At 39.0% G+C, this 13,655-nt stretch overlaps 1 protein-coding gene across 43 annotated transcripts in view; it reads left to right on the top strand.

Moving 5' to 3' along the window:
• Positions 1-7,902, top strand: part of SOX6 (SRY-box transcription factor 6) — a 715,111-nt gene extending 707,209 nt beyond the window's left edge. For all 43 annotated transcript variants that reach the window (XM_069554258.1, XM_069554268.1, XM_069554273.1 and 40 more), the window contains one exon: positions 7,325-7,902. In XM_069554258.1, coding sequence (XP_069410359.1) covers positions 7,325-7,628 — 304 coding nt within the window. In that variant the 3' untranslated portion in view covers positions 7,629-7,902. The remainder of the gene's footprint in view (positions 1-7,324) is intronic.
• Positions 7,903-13,655: the final 5,753 nt, after the last annotated feature.

Below are 13,655 nucleotides of genomic sequence, written 5' to 3' on the forward strand. Positions count from 1 at the left end.
CAGTGGCATAAAAGAACTTTGAAATTTAGAGACTAAGGATCCTGATAGTGTAGGAGGTCCTTTGTGGAAGGCTCATTTTAAACTGAGGAATAGGGCTATGGATGTGCAAGCAATGGCCAGAATACTTTATTCTTTAATCTTCAAGGCTGAGTATTTTCCTCTGCCCGATTTTAATAATACTTGCTACATAAAGCCAGATATTGTTTCCACTTAAGAATTAGTATTCTCTTTTAAGTAGTTGTATTTGATAGATTATTAACTCCCTAGGGTTCATCTTTAGAAATTGATCTTCATTAGATGTGGGGTTATTACAAGAGGGAAAGACAAACAAGAATTCAAAGATTTCTATTGACATCTTGAGGGAATGGGGATGAGATCAATTTTTATAGCTGATTTTGAAAAGATGTGCATAACTTTCAAGGCAATAATGTTACATACATGGCTCAACATTGCCATGCATTTTACTGATGATACAACTGGAAGGTCAGTGAGTTAGATTTTTTTACTTAGCTCTTATGACATGAATTTATCAATATATGAAATGGAGTAATGTTGTCTCTAACCTTGGATTTAACCCTTTCAATTGATAGATTAAGTATCAGAGTTTTGTAATAATCCCAGTAGGAGTACTATTAATGTTAAGATGATAATTAGGGTTCATAGAGCTACAACATTGTCTTTTCCCAAACAACTATGGCCAAATGAAATTTATTTCCAATTTGTTGAAGTTTTATTCAGTAATTTACCTCATAGAGAATTATGCAGATACTATGAAATATTAAAATTAGAGCTACTTTTTGAGTAACAATAATAGTAAATTATTGAATAATTATGCTGAGTTAATTATACCAATTATTGCAAACACAGAAACTTGTAAGACCGGCAATATCATCCTCACTACAATGTTGAAAAACACAATATTCATAGATGTTAAATAATTTGTCCAAGGTCACGCAGCTAGTAAAGTGCAGAGCTAAGATTTAGACCAGGCTTATGTAAAACATCTTTCCTTTTCACCATTGCAATCATAAACTTTCAATTAGAGCCTACGAATTGTTTAGAGACTGCATAGTGTAAGTGGTTAAGCACATCTATTCTGGAGCCAGACTGTTCTGGCTAAAACACTAGACCTGCTTCTTCCTGGCTCTAGGAGCTAGAGCATTTGTTGTTGTTCAGTCGCTAAGTCATGCCTGACTCTTGTGATCCTATGGACTGCAGCCCACCAGGCTCCTCTGTCTATGGGATTTCCCAGGCCAGAATACTGGAGTAGGTTGCCATTTCTTTCTCCAAAGGATCTTCCTAACCCAGGAATTGGACTTGCGTCTCTTGCTTGGCAGGCAGATTCTTTACCACTGAGCCACCTGGGAAACCCATAGTGCCTTTCATTCTTCTGAACTCTCCACTTGCTCTTGGGAAACTTATTTAAACTCTGTGTACCTCAGTTTCCTCATATATAGAATGGGGATGACAATAATACCTACAACATCAGACCCTTCTGAAGACTGAATAACTTAATATATCTAAAGTGCTTGGACAATGTCTAGCACATAGTAAGTCCCAAATTAGAGCAAATATTCTTATTCTAGAGAAATGATACTATGTGTCAGGTATATATTTCATATTGTAAAGAATTACGTTCTACTGGATTGTGGTATAAGTGATTTGAACATTTGCCATCTTGATCTTAAAGAGGTTGAATCAAGCCTGTAAGATACTTACAAATTTAATTGAGTAGAATAGACTAGACATACTATTTTTAGTCTTGTCCTCCTATAGAGAAAGCTGGATTAGAATCTCTAATAGGTAGTATAAAAAGATATGCAACTTCTAGGTTTATCTCCTGAGGAACAGATGTCATTGCCTTCATTTATAGATACTGTAAAAGTCTGAAGGATCAGCAAACAGGGCCTTTGACAACACAAATAAATAGTTCCATTGCAATTGGCAAAGCTAGATTATATATTCCAGGAGTGTCCTTGGGATTTGGAAACCACAATGCTGGACTTTATCAGGGTCAACTCAAACTCTACCTGGGCTAGGAGGGAGGGTTCTCAGCCATCTCTACTCGTATCAGCTACATATGTATACTTTTACAAACATCTACAACTTTTGTTTTGATGTGCACATTCATTACTTGTAAAGCCCAGTGCTTGCCAGCTATTCCTGTTTGTAAAATCTGCGATGTTTGAGTTTTGACTTTGCAATTGATCTGTAAAGGAAGGAAAAATGCTTTTCAGGAAAGTAATTTCCGATAGACAAAGCTTAAGCCTGCTGGCTGGATTTTCCATTTTGTTAATTGATTAGTCAGTCAATTGGTAAGGGACTGGGCCTATCTGAAACCAGCTGTGGGCCTAACACTGTACTAAGTTGATATAGTACATTAATTCTATCCACAATGAGCTCTCAGAGAATGCTATAGTCAGAGAAGCCAGAGACGTACACGGATAGGTTAGCAAATAATAGTTTATTATACCTACACATGTACACATGCACACATAGAATACATTGCATGGTGCTCCATATGATGTATAATGAAGTGCTAATTTCAATTATACAGATGAGCAATAAAGCTCAGAGGAAGGGAGATTACTACACATTAGGGCCAACTGTAGTCCATTCCTGAAGAAGGGGACTTGAGGTTTGGGTAGAGTCAGCCTGGTGGAAAGTACAGGTGAGTGAGTGAGTGTTCACTCAGTTGTGACCGACTCTTTGAGACTCCATGGACTGTGGCCCACCAGGTTCCTCTGTTCATGGGATTCTCCAGGCAAGAATGCTGGAGTGGGCTGCCATTTCCTTCTCCAAAAGTACAGGCAGATATTCCTATTTTGGCATGAAGGAGAACATAAATATAAGGAAGAAATATTAAAATGTTCAATAATACATAAAGAGGCTATCCTAGGAATTTTACCTGGCATTAAAGTAAGATATGTCGGGCAAAACAGTATTTTGGAAACTCTTGAAAGCTATACTCAAATTTTTTAGTCTATTTTTACGCTGGTAATGACAATGAGGTATCAAGGCCAGCATAACAGTCAGCTTATGATTTTGTATCTTCAGAATCAATGGTAACCCAGAAGGGGTCTCTGTAGTCATTGTGGGAGTCCTTCTAAATTCAGCTTGAACTCTTCTAGGGCTAGAGAGCTCACCACTTTCCAAGGGAGTTAGTTTCCTTATGGAACATCTTCTAAAGCTGGAAAGTTCTTTCTTCTTAACTAGGCCATACTCTGCCTTTCTGCTACTTTGTAAATTGGTTCTGATCCTCTTCTTTGGTCCATTCTAGAACACATCTCTTCCTTTCGTGTGAAGAAAATCATTCAAGCATTTAAAGATAGTTATATTCACATTCCTCCTCCACTACCTTCTCTCCCATTTACCTAAGAGCATTACATCTTTTCTTCTCTAGAATGGGCTACCCAGCCTTTCACTTGTTTTCCCTTTATTCACTAGTTCATTCATTCATTCATTCATTCATTCATTTCATGTATTCAACAGATTTTTGTTGAGTGGTTCCTATGTTTCGGTTCAGTTCAGTTCAGTCGCTCAGTCATGTCCGACTCTTGTGAGCCCATGAATCGCAGCACGCCAGGCCTCCCTATCCATCACCAGCTCCCGGAGTTCACTCAGACTCACGTCCATCGAGTCAGGGATGCCATCCAGCCATCTCATCCTCTGTCGTCCCCTTCTCCTCCTGCCCCCAATCCCTCCTAGCATCAAAGTCTTTTCCTATGTTTCAGGCTCTGCATACAGTGAAACATCTTCAGTCTGTATCAGTGAAACATCCTATCTTCATGAAGCTTGCATTCTAGTGGGGGACACTGGACAATTAATGAGTAGTAGTAAGTGCCTTAGAACAAAGTAAATGAGGGAAAGGAGTAGGGAGTTTTAGAGGATGGAGTGCAATTTTAAAATGAGTGGATATAGATACCTCACTGAGAAGATAAACTTGAGCAAAGACCTGAGGAGGTGAAGGAGCCAGCCATGCAGATATCTGGGAGAGCTAGGCAGAAGGAACAGGAACTGCAAAGATCTTGAGATGAGATTGAGTCTGGCTTGTTCAAGAAATAATGGGGTCAGAGCAATAGGAGCATAATGAGTAGGTGGAACGAGTACTAACTAGGTGTCAGAGGTAGTAGGGAGCCAAATTCTGAAAGGACTTGTTGGCCATTGTGAAGACTTTGAATTTGATTCTGGGTGAGATGGATAGACATTGAAGAGTTATAAGCAAAAGAGTATTGTGATATGACTTAGGTTTTAAAAAGATCACTCTATCTACAGGGTTGACATATTGTCAGAAGGGAATGTGCCCTGAACTAAGGAGGCAGACTCTTACAATAAAACAAATTAGAGTTGATGGTGGCTTAAACCAGGTTTGTAGAGCTAGAGGTGGCAAAAGTGGAGGGATTCTGAATATATTCCTGAGAGCAAACCAATAGGAGTTACTGATGGCTTGGATATAGGGATATAGGATTTGCCCCCACAGTCAGAAGATGAAGTGCTCGTTAACCAAGATCTGAAAGGCTATGAGAGGAGCAGGTATATGGGAGAATGATCAGCAGTTCAGTATTGCACCTTTAAGGTTGAGATGATATTTTTAACATAAAAATCAGATAAGAAGTTTTATATGCATTTCTATCTTCAAGGAATGAAGGGGAATTGATCAGACAGGAAGTCGATGGGGGTTGTAGGCAGTGGGTGACACCATCTACTATCCCTCTACCATCTAGTAGTAGGCTTTTGAATATCTCCTGTCTCACTTTCAGAAAGATGTTTTGTTTGTTTATTCTCAGTGTTCCATTACCAAGTTAATGTCCAAATACTGTTAAATATGTGCAACTCAGTGTAGAAGAGTTGGATTCTGATTCAGATTAAGTACTTTCCTGATAGTCTGAGCTTACCTTACTCACTCTGAGATTGATATCTAGTAGAGAATTTGTGAAATAAGAAAGAATTCAACTCCTGGATATGGTACCTGTGTCACTTTGGACAACAACAAAAAATCTTTGGAACTTAATTGGTTACTTCATTTGTAAAATAGGGGAAGTGATATTTCTCTCTCAGACTTATTTGAGGATTAAAGAAGATAATGTAAAAACATCTAAGCATTATCCATAGCACATAACAAGAGGTCAATTCAAATTTATTTAATAGCTATATAGATATTTTGATTTTAAAATACTGCCAAAAATGACCACCTATTCTTTGCAAAAAGAAAATGTCCTTCATGAAAAGAAAATGTACCATTTGATAGTTTGCATATGAAACAAACTAGTTCTATAGTTTGGTAATGGAACACTAAGAGCAAACAAATACAGATTCATTTACCAAATTGGGAAATCTGTAAAATGGGTTAATACTGCAGTAACAGTTTTCACTCTACACTCATTATGTGATTATGGCAAAAATATGTTTATTGCAATTATCCAAACTCAGTAAAAAAAAAATAATAATAATGAGGCATTTATTACCTTGGGTAGGTTAGCATAAAATTTAATTTGTGTCAATTTGCCCCAAACTTAGAAAGCAAGAAGTATACTGTTGTTAGAATTTGGTTCTATGAAAGGGAAGCCCATATTTTATCAGATGTTTCTACACATGGATTCAGATTTCTCTATCCTCTTCTTCGGTACAGTCAAAATATCACTGTGATCCATAGAAAATGGATCAATGTCAGGTGCTTAGTATCAGCTGGATGCCTATAGGCTCTGCAACCTCAGGAATTTTTAGGAGTATAGTAAGCATAATGTATCTGTATACTGAATATCTTTAAAGGGAAGAATGATGGAATTCAAGTCAGGTGATCTAGCTTCAAATCTCAGCAGTGCTGGTTACTAAATATAGGATCTTAAGCAAGGTCTCATTTTCTTCATCTGAAAACTGGGGATAGTAATGCCTCATGGAGTTACAATGTTAACTGGATGAGATAATCTATATGAAAATATTTTATGTGAGTTAAAGGTTAAGGCATCAATATTATGCCTCATAGTGTTTGACAGAGGTTGTTAAAGATAGCACTATCAGATACCCCACAGTGTGATTTTAGGCCGTTTCTGTCATTTCTCCTTCTACCAGGCTGGAAAGCATACAACCCTTGAGAAATTATACTCCTTCAGGATGTTAAAAAAAATAGCTGGTAACTTAGTTAATTCTTCACAAATGCAGAGTATTTTCCTCTTCGATTGAGGTGGATAGAAAGCTTCAATGTAGGGGGGTTCGATAAGAATCGTTCAAGTGATCAACTGACCTGAAGTCAAGTGTTAAAAGGTGGAAGGACCTTCCAGGACTTCAGTGATCCCAGCTTTTGTAAATGGATGGAAACTGAGGCTCAGAAAAGAGTTACAAGGACAGTGTGAAGTGAGTTTATATTAATGTCCTTAAAGACTGAGAAGCACTTGGTGAATATTGCATCTAATATTGCATGGTTTCAGTCCTATTCTTCAAGCCAGGTAGTAGGTCTTTCATGCTTTCAATATTTCAAGTTACAATGCCTTAAGGGAAACGAGAGACAGATAGCCATGTCTCCCTGCAGAGGGAGAGACTGACCTTTGTAAAGGCTCTGGTCAGTTTATTTGAACTCGAGTGACATGATGATGGACTGATCTGGTGTGACCAAGCCTTGGCACCTGCTAGGGTCTAGGATGAGGCAACGTGTGTCATTCTGTTAAGTAGCAAAGCTCTCAATGTTCTTCACTCCTGACTCCTTCAACCCTGGCTCCAGCCCAGGGCCACAGGAGTAATGACATCCAAGATGATCCTTCCATAATTAGGAAATAGAAGTTTCAACAAGCTTGCCTACAGGTTTAACCACAGAAATAAGTAGACATTTACATGGATACCAAATAATGCTTTACTGAATCTGACTCTGGGATATATAGGATCCTTCCTCATCTTGATTTTTTCTTTGTACAACTCTCAAACCAAGGTGAAGACATAAACCTGCTTAACTGTCATTATAGTATGTCTCATGTTACCAGCCTATTTTTTTTTTTTTTGTAATGTTCTGGGAGATCCTAAAAAAATGATCTCACAAGTAACTTTGTGGAGTTAACTACAGTATTTGTTCCAGATGCCAAGGGTTATCAAAGCTTTGCTTCCATGTTGCAAGACCATCAATAAGTTGCTCCATTGTATTGCTTAACCGCAACTACATCATCAGGGAGGTTTGCAGAACTCCTCCAGGAAACACCTTTGTCCCATTTCATCATTTGCTTACAATTTCAGACACCCCTCTGAAACTGTGTGAGGGATGAATTCCAAAGCCACCCAGAAGAACATGTGTATAGAGATATTTCCCTCTGTTTTATTTTATTTTTTTGAATCTATACAGGCAGCAGCCTCAGATTCCAATCACCACAGGAACAGGTGTTGTGTATCCTGGTGCTATTACTATGGCAACTACCACACCATCACCTCAGATGACATCTGACTGCTCTAGCACCTCGGCCAGCCCAGAGCCCAGCCTCCCGGTCATCCAGAGCTCTTATGGTATGAAGACAGACGGTGGAAGCCTAGCTGGAAATGAAATGATTAATGGAGAGGATGAAATGGAAATGTATGACGACTATGAAGACGACCCCAAATCAGACTATAGCAGTGAAAATGAAGCCCCGGAAGCTGTCAGTGCCAACTGAGGAGTGTTTATTTGCTGAATTAAAATACTCTGACATTTCACTTCCCCTCCCCCAACAAAAAAAGTTCTTAAAGAGCCCGCATGCATTTGTGGCTCCACAATTACATCAGCAGAATGGTCTTAATTGTTTCGTAAAGCGTGAGACAGATTAAGTTTTCCCTGATTTTTCATGAACTTGAGTTTTTTTGTCGTTATTGTTGTTGTTGTTGTTTTTTAATTTAGGTGAAGACATATTAAATATGAGACACCAGGACTTGAAAACTTATCTCAACCCATAGCTGTCTTACAAGTCTTATATTTTTGTCTTACTTTTTTCTTTTGGATGTTGATAAAGGTTTAAGTTACTGTTTTAGATGGGGTTAAACATTCTCACTCAGGTATGCTGTGCCGGCCTACAGGTTGTGAATGTGTTTTTATTCTGAATTATTTTAGAAAACAACTGAGAATTTCATATTGTGAAACAGAACAAGTCCACGGCGTGTGCAGCTGCATGCAGAGCATATTCAAAAGGCCTCGGAATTCCATTTTTCCACGTGTAGAGTTAAACTTTGAATGTGCCAAACTTTTTCATAACTTTTGAATCTTAATATTTTGAAAGTCTTAAAGGAGACACTGCAAAGTCTTAGACAATCTTTGGCATCTTAAAATAAAATAGCAAACCACACATATTTTTTTTTTCCAGAAAATGGTAAAGTACTCAGGAATCTGGAGACAAGATATTGTAAGGAATGAACAAGGTTGCCACAGTGCATGTACCCAATCGTGTTTGCCTCTTGACGTGCCATCAGTGTGATGTGGTATGGCGTGCACGCACTAGAGCGATCACCACACCAGATATCGACACGGTGGTCTTCTCTGCCTGAGACCACCTCTCACTACATCCATTATCCCTTTGCCTTTAACCCTGACATTCAGTCTTAACACATTTTTCTCTTAAATAATTTATTCATTCCAGAATGTCAAGGGTCCACTTACTATTTATTTAAAAAAAAAATCGTTGGTGGCATTAATTTAATAATTCTTTTTTCTCACCCTCCTTCCCCAAAGAACTTTTCAACCCTTTTCACCTCCTTCTCCTGCTAGATACAAAAGATGTACATAGTGATTTTATGTCCCCAGAACATCTGGAAGCATTTCTGAAACAAGATACTACTAAATACCTATATAGTTGTTTTTGAACATCGGTGTATATATGGCTGTAGAGCTGTGTATTTGGATACAGGTGTAGAGACTTACACTTCAACAGGAATGTCCCTGAGGTTCACCGTGACTTTGAATCTTTTGCCAGAATTTTCCCCTAATTCAGTTAAGCAACAAGTGGTAGGATCTGCATCGGTGGCACTTCCCCTGAATGCCATTTAGCAGCAAGGGTCAACAGTGGTGACTGCCAGGCAGGAGAGTCCTGCGGCCAATCCTAAAGCCCAAAGCTGCGGGCCATGTAGGAGTCCACAGGGATGCTGTCATGGGCTGGCACCTCTTCACTGAGCTGCCTGTCCCATCTGGCACATCTAGAGAGTTCTTTGCAAAATCCCCAGGATGCAAGAAGCTGCATGACAGCCTCAGAGCAAAGACAGAGGCAAATTGTTATGATACATCCAGAGAATGAAAGAAGACAATAGGGAGGGAGAAGGAGGGGAAATACATTCCCTAAATGGGATGTTCCTACTGTTAATTCTGGGGAACAGATCACTCCTGGGGCAGCAGACGAGTTCCTCTGGCTCACTCCCTCCATCTGTGGCCACGTGGGGGTCATGCCAATGTGCGAACAAGATTAACTGCCCGTGTCATGAGAGGATTTTTCTGGAGATGTGCTGATGCATTGGGAGGGCAGTGAGGCTTCCTTCCTCATCTCCTAATGACAGGGAGCTCAGTCATGCCATCTTGACCTTCCTGAATCCAGGACTGATTGCCTACGGGGGAGCCTCACCCTTAGTAGTTCAATGGGAGAATGTCAGCAAATGGGACAGTTCACCTCATGGGACAACCAGAATCTGATCACCAGGACATAGGAACGGCCCCATCAGATTTCTTGAGCCATTTTGTCACTTGGAAGAAAATAGTGTACCTTCGTATTTATTTAAGAGTGCTCACGGCCATACCTAAGAGCGATAAATAGGTCTAGCCAAGACATTACTGTCCATGTTATTAGCTAGGAGTGCTCTCTATCAGCTGATTTAGGTACTGATAGGAATGTTTGGTTCTTAATATTGATTGGGGATTGGAACTTTGTTTTTGTACATTTATTTCAAATGAGGAGGAGGTCATTTTTCTAAAAAAAAAAAAAAATGAGTATTTATTATTGTCTTACTGGTTTCTTTTGATTATATACCTCTCCTCCTCAGTTCATTCTCACATTTTTTTTTTCGTCTTTCTCTCTGATTCTTGCTTTTGCCCTCTCCCACTCCTTTTTGATTTTGTTGCATAGGTAGAGTGCTGTATGGCTAGCATTGTATTGTATGTAATTAATTTTGCACAAAGGCAAACATTTAGAATAGTAGGTTAATTTTGTTTGTTTTTATGGCCATGCCAAAATAATATTCTGGGCTGGTGGAGAACAAAGGACTGTTCTTTAGGACTGAAACTTGATTTTGCTTGTAGTTTTAAAAAAAAAGAAACAAAAAAAAGAAAACAACACAAAAAACCAACAAAAAACACACACACTCACAGATGTTGTTTCGTAAGTGTTATAAGCACTGGATATAAATGGTATTTTTTATCACTTCTGACTAATGTGAAGCTGTTGTACGAAAACTACATGAACAAAAGTCATCTGTTTCGACTCGTGTGGGCTTGCCTCACAGTTGCCGGATTTGAGTCATTTTTATGTCTTGTTATTTCATTTATTTATGCAAAATACATGTGTGTATGAACACTTTGTTTTAGCTCCAGCTCTGCCTCAGTACTGGGGTTCAGTTACTCCTAGCCATGTTCTTAAAAATGAAAGGCTATTCAGGAATGATCTGATTGTAAACGTCTCTTTCATTGGGTCAAACAGTGATGCTGTATTTGAATCTAAATTCTGCACATAAGCAGTTTATTCTATTTATTAGCCAAGTTTGGCTCTAAATATCCATGGAAATTAAGAATGACAATCATAGGGATCACTTCATTTTATTTTCAGTGGGGCTTAAACAAAGTTTTAATGATTTTACCATCTCATTTTAGATTTTTCTAATTGTGTAAATATAACATAGAAATAGAATTTATTTTTGGTTCATGAATATTTAGTGAAATATAAGTTATGTATTTCCTTTTTGTTCTCTATCCATGTATGTTGGTCCAGACTAGAAGTTGACAAGTCACTGTACCTCATGCGGTAGTGAATTATCAGCCACAGTGAGAGAGCAGAGCCCCACTTGCAGCTGGAGCAGGAAAACCCTTCACTCGGGTTCTCGTACAGTTTAGAACCCACTGTCCACAGACTCAGCCTTTCACTTTTTTTCTCATAGAAAGCTGATGAATTGAACATGGTGAATTTCCAGCACAGCTGGGAGGGAGTCAATTTGCTCTGTGAATCCACATGAATCTTATAAGGTAGTCCCGTGACCATTTAATAGCATGAAGCATGAAATGCCATTATAAAGGCAAAATCTGCCTCTGAGATTGGCCATTAATGAAAGCCTCATCATGCCAATTAGATTAAAGAATGTTAATCAACTTTTTTTCATTGCTCCCTATTTCATAATATCTTCAAATCAAAGGTAAACATCTCCATTTTGTTAAAGAACTTGCAGGAACAGGATTTTCCTTGTCACTTAGAATAGGGACACTGACCGACAATCCTGTCTTAAGAAAATGGACCATAAGGAATAGGAGGGAAGGAAGGAAGGAAGCGAAGAAAGAAGGAAAGGAAGAAAGAAAAGAAAGGAAGCAATGGAACGAAGAAAGAAAGAAGAAAAGAAGAAAGAGAAAGAAAGGGAAAGAAAGGGAGAAAGAAAAGGTCAGTCTGTGGACAGGAGCAGCCAGTCGAGCAGTTTCTCTGTTTCGCTGGCAGATGTGAGGTGGTATCTTTTCCAGGAAGGTACGAAAGCTTTGTTGTTTTCACCTGTATTCAGCTCACCCTTTTAGGAGCACATCAGTTCGCTCCACTTGGTATTTGATACTCTCCAACCTTGTCCTCAGGCCTGATTTGATTTGCCAGGGTCCCAACACCATCTCTCAGGCCAAGTTCTAAATTCAGGTGTGGGCTCACAGTGCTATTGAGCTTGTCAAATTCTGGCCTCCCCTGAACATTAGCCCCACTGGAGCCTGGGGTGTTTGAAAAGGGTGTGATCACTCTAGGGCTGAAATTAAAGGCTTCTTTCTTTTCCTTGTGAAGCCAGGCTGCTTCTCTGGAGCACACCCTCCTGAGCAGGGGGGCACAGGCACTAGTGAAAGCGGGGATTGTTTTGAGGAAGCCCATCGACCCCCAGTAGGAAGGCAGCCTGGTCACACCACAGCTGAGGCTGCCCCTCTTAATTCACTCATTCTGCAAAGAGGTGACCTCTACCTACACATTAAGGAAAAGAAAAAGAATCGCTTCGTAGTTTTAAACCATACGAGAAGTCCTGTACCAAGTGCCAACAACTGCAAAGAATGCAGCTAGAGGAATGTATTGAAATTATTACTAGGTCTTCCTTTTTAATGAGAATATGACAAAAAATGGTTGCTGTAGCCTTGCCTGATTTTGTATATGTTTGTCTAAGGACTGAGTTGGCACTTAAGCTCATTTCTCAAAGTATAATAATATTGTATGACCTCATTTGTCCTTTTACTAAAGCACTTGCATCATTTCCTTAAGTCATCTGTCCCCTGACATGTTTTCTTCCTTAATAAACAACTTCTGTCTGTTATTCCTGCCGATTATGTTCTGTTTCTGATGCCATGTACTATTGAGCGTAATCCTCTGCTAATATCACTGAAAATACTGATATGCAAACACTTTTCCCTTTCATCCCCACCCCATCTTTTCCTTTGGGGACAGATTTCTTTCCAAAAGCTCATGAACAAGTATTGGGAATGCTGGTACCTTGGAGGCAGGGCTAGAGGTGGGAGGGGGCAAGGCAGAAAGGTAAAGCTTAGTGCAGATTCTCTTCTGATTGTCGTCCATGGCAACACGAAAGCTTGAAGGCAACTCAGTGACAGATCTTGCTCAGTAGTTTCTTATTCCTGAAGAACCACAAGCAGAAAGTGAGGCCTCAGTGCTGGTGCTCTTGGAGTATGGGGAATGTGCAAATATTTAACTGTTTCATATGCTGCACATTGCAGACCTGCTCATGTGCATTCTCCGTTTGTCTTCCTTTGTCATATGTGTTTTTGCTTTTTTGAAAAAGTGCAGTCTTTATTGTACCCTTCTCCAGCTTGTAGCAAATTAGAATGCTTAGCATTTATGTTCATTCATTATTGTATTTGCCATGTAAAATTTTTATTACCTTAGACAAGCTTATAAGCTGTTACTACATAACTTATCTTATTGTAACTCTTTTATTTCCCGACATTGTAATTTGTTTGTGATGTATATTGTGAGATTGTATTCTATGTTAATTTAATCAGCACAATTCACTGACATGCTGGACTGACATGCTGGCTGCTGTTTCAAAGTGTAAAGTTTGTGTAGGGCTGTTGAGACAACTGCTACTCTGTTGTCAAGGTACTGTGCTGGTTCCTCTAGCAACACTGCAGGTGTGGCCCTTGGGACGCTGAGGGCATTGAATACACCCTTGAGCAAATTTTAACTGCAGATTTTCTTTGTAGAAATTCTATGTATAATGCAGGTACCTACTTGGCCCATGGCTGGTAACTATTTGGGCAATTAGAAAAAAAAAAAAAACAACAAGAACCATAAAAACTAGTGTCTATTGCTGCTTTGAATATGTTTGAAAGTCTGAAAATGTAAATAGTTTATCAAAAAAAAAAAATCTTGTACAGTCCAGTGTAAAGTTTTTAAATGACCTTAAAAGGGTTGTCATCACATCTTTCTCACACTCTCCTCCTGATAATGGAAAAAAAGTTTGCTAAGGATTAAAGAAATGAGAAAAAAAAAGAGAGA

The sequence above is a fragment of the Ovis canadensis genome, chromosome 15, assembly GCF_042477335.2.
Source record: "Ovis canadensis isolate MfBH-ARS-UI-01 breed Bighorn chromosome 15, ARS-UI_OviCan_v2, whole genome shotgun sequence".
Taxonomy (NCBI): domain Eukaryota; kingdom Metazoa; phylum Chordata; class Mammalia; order Artiodactyla; family Bovidae; genus Ovis; species Ovis canadensis.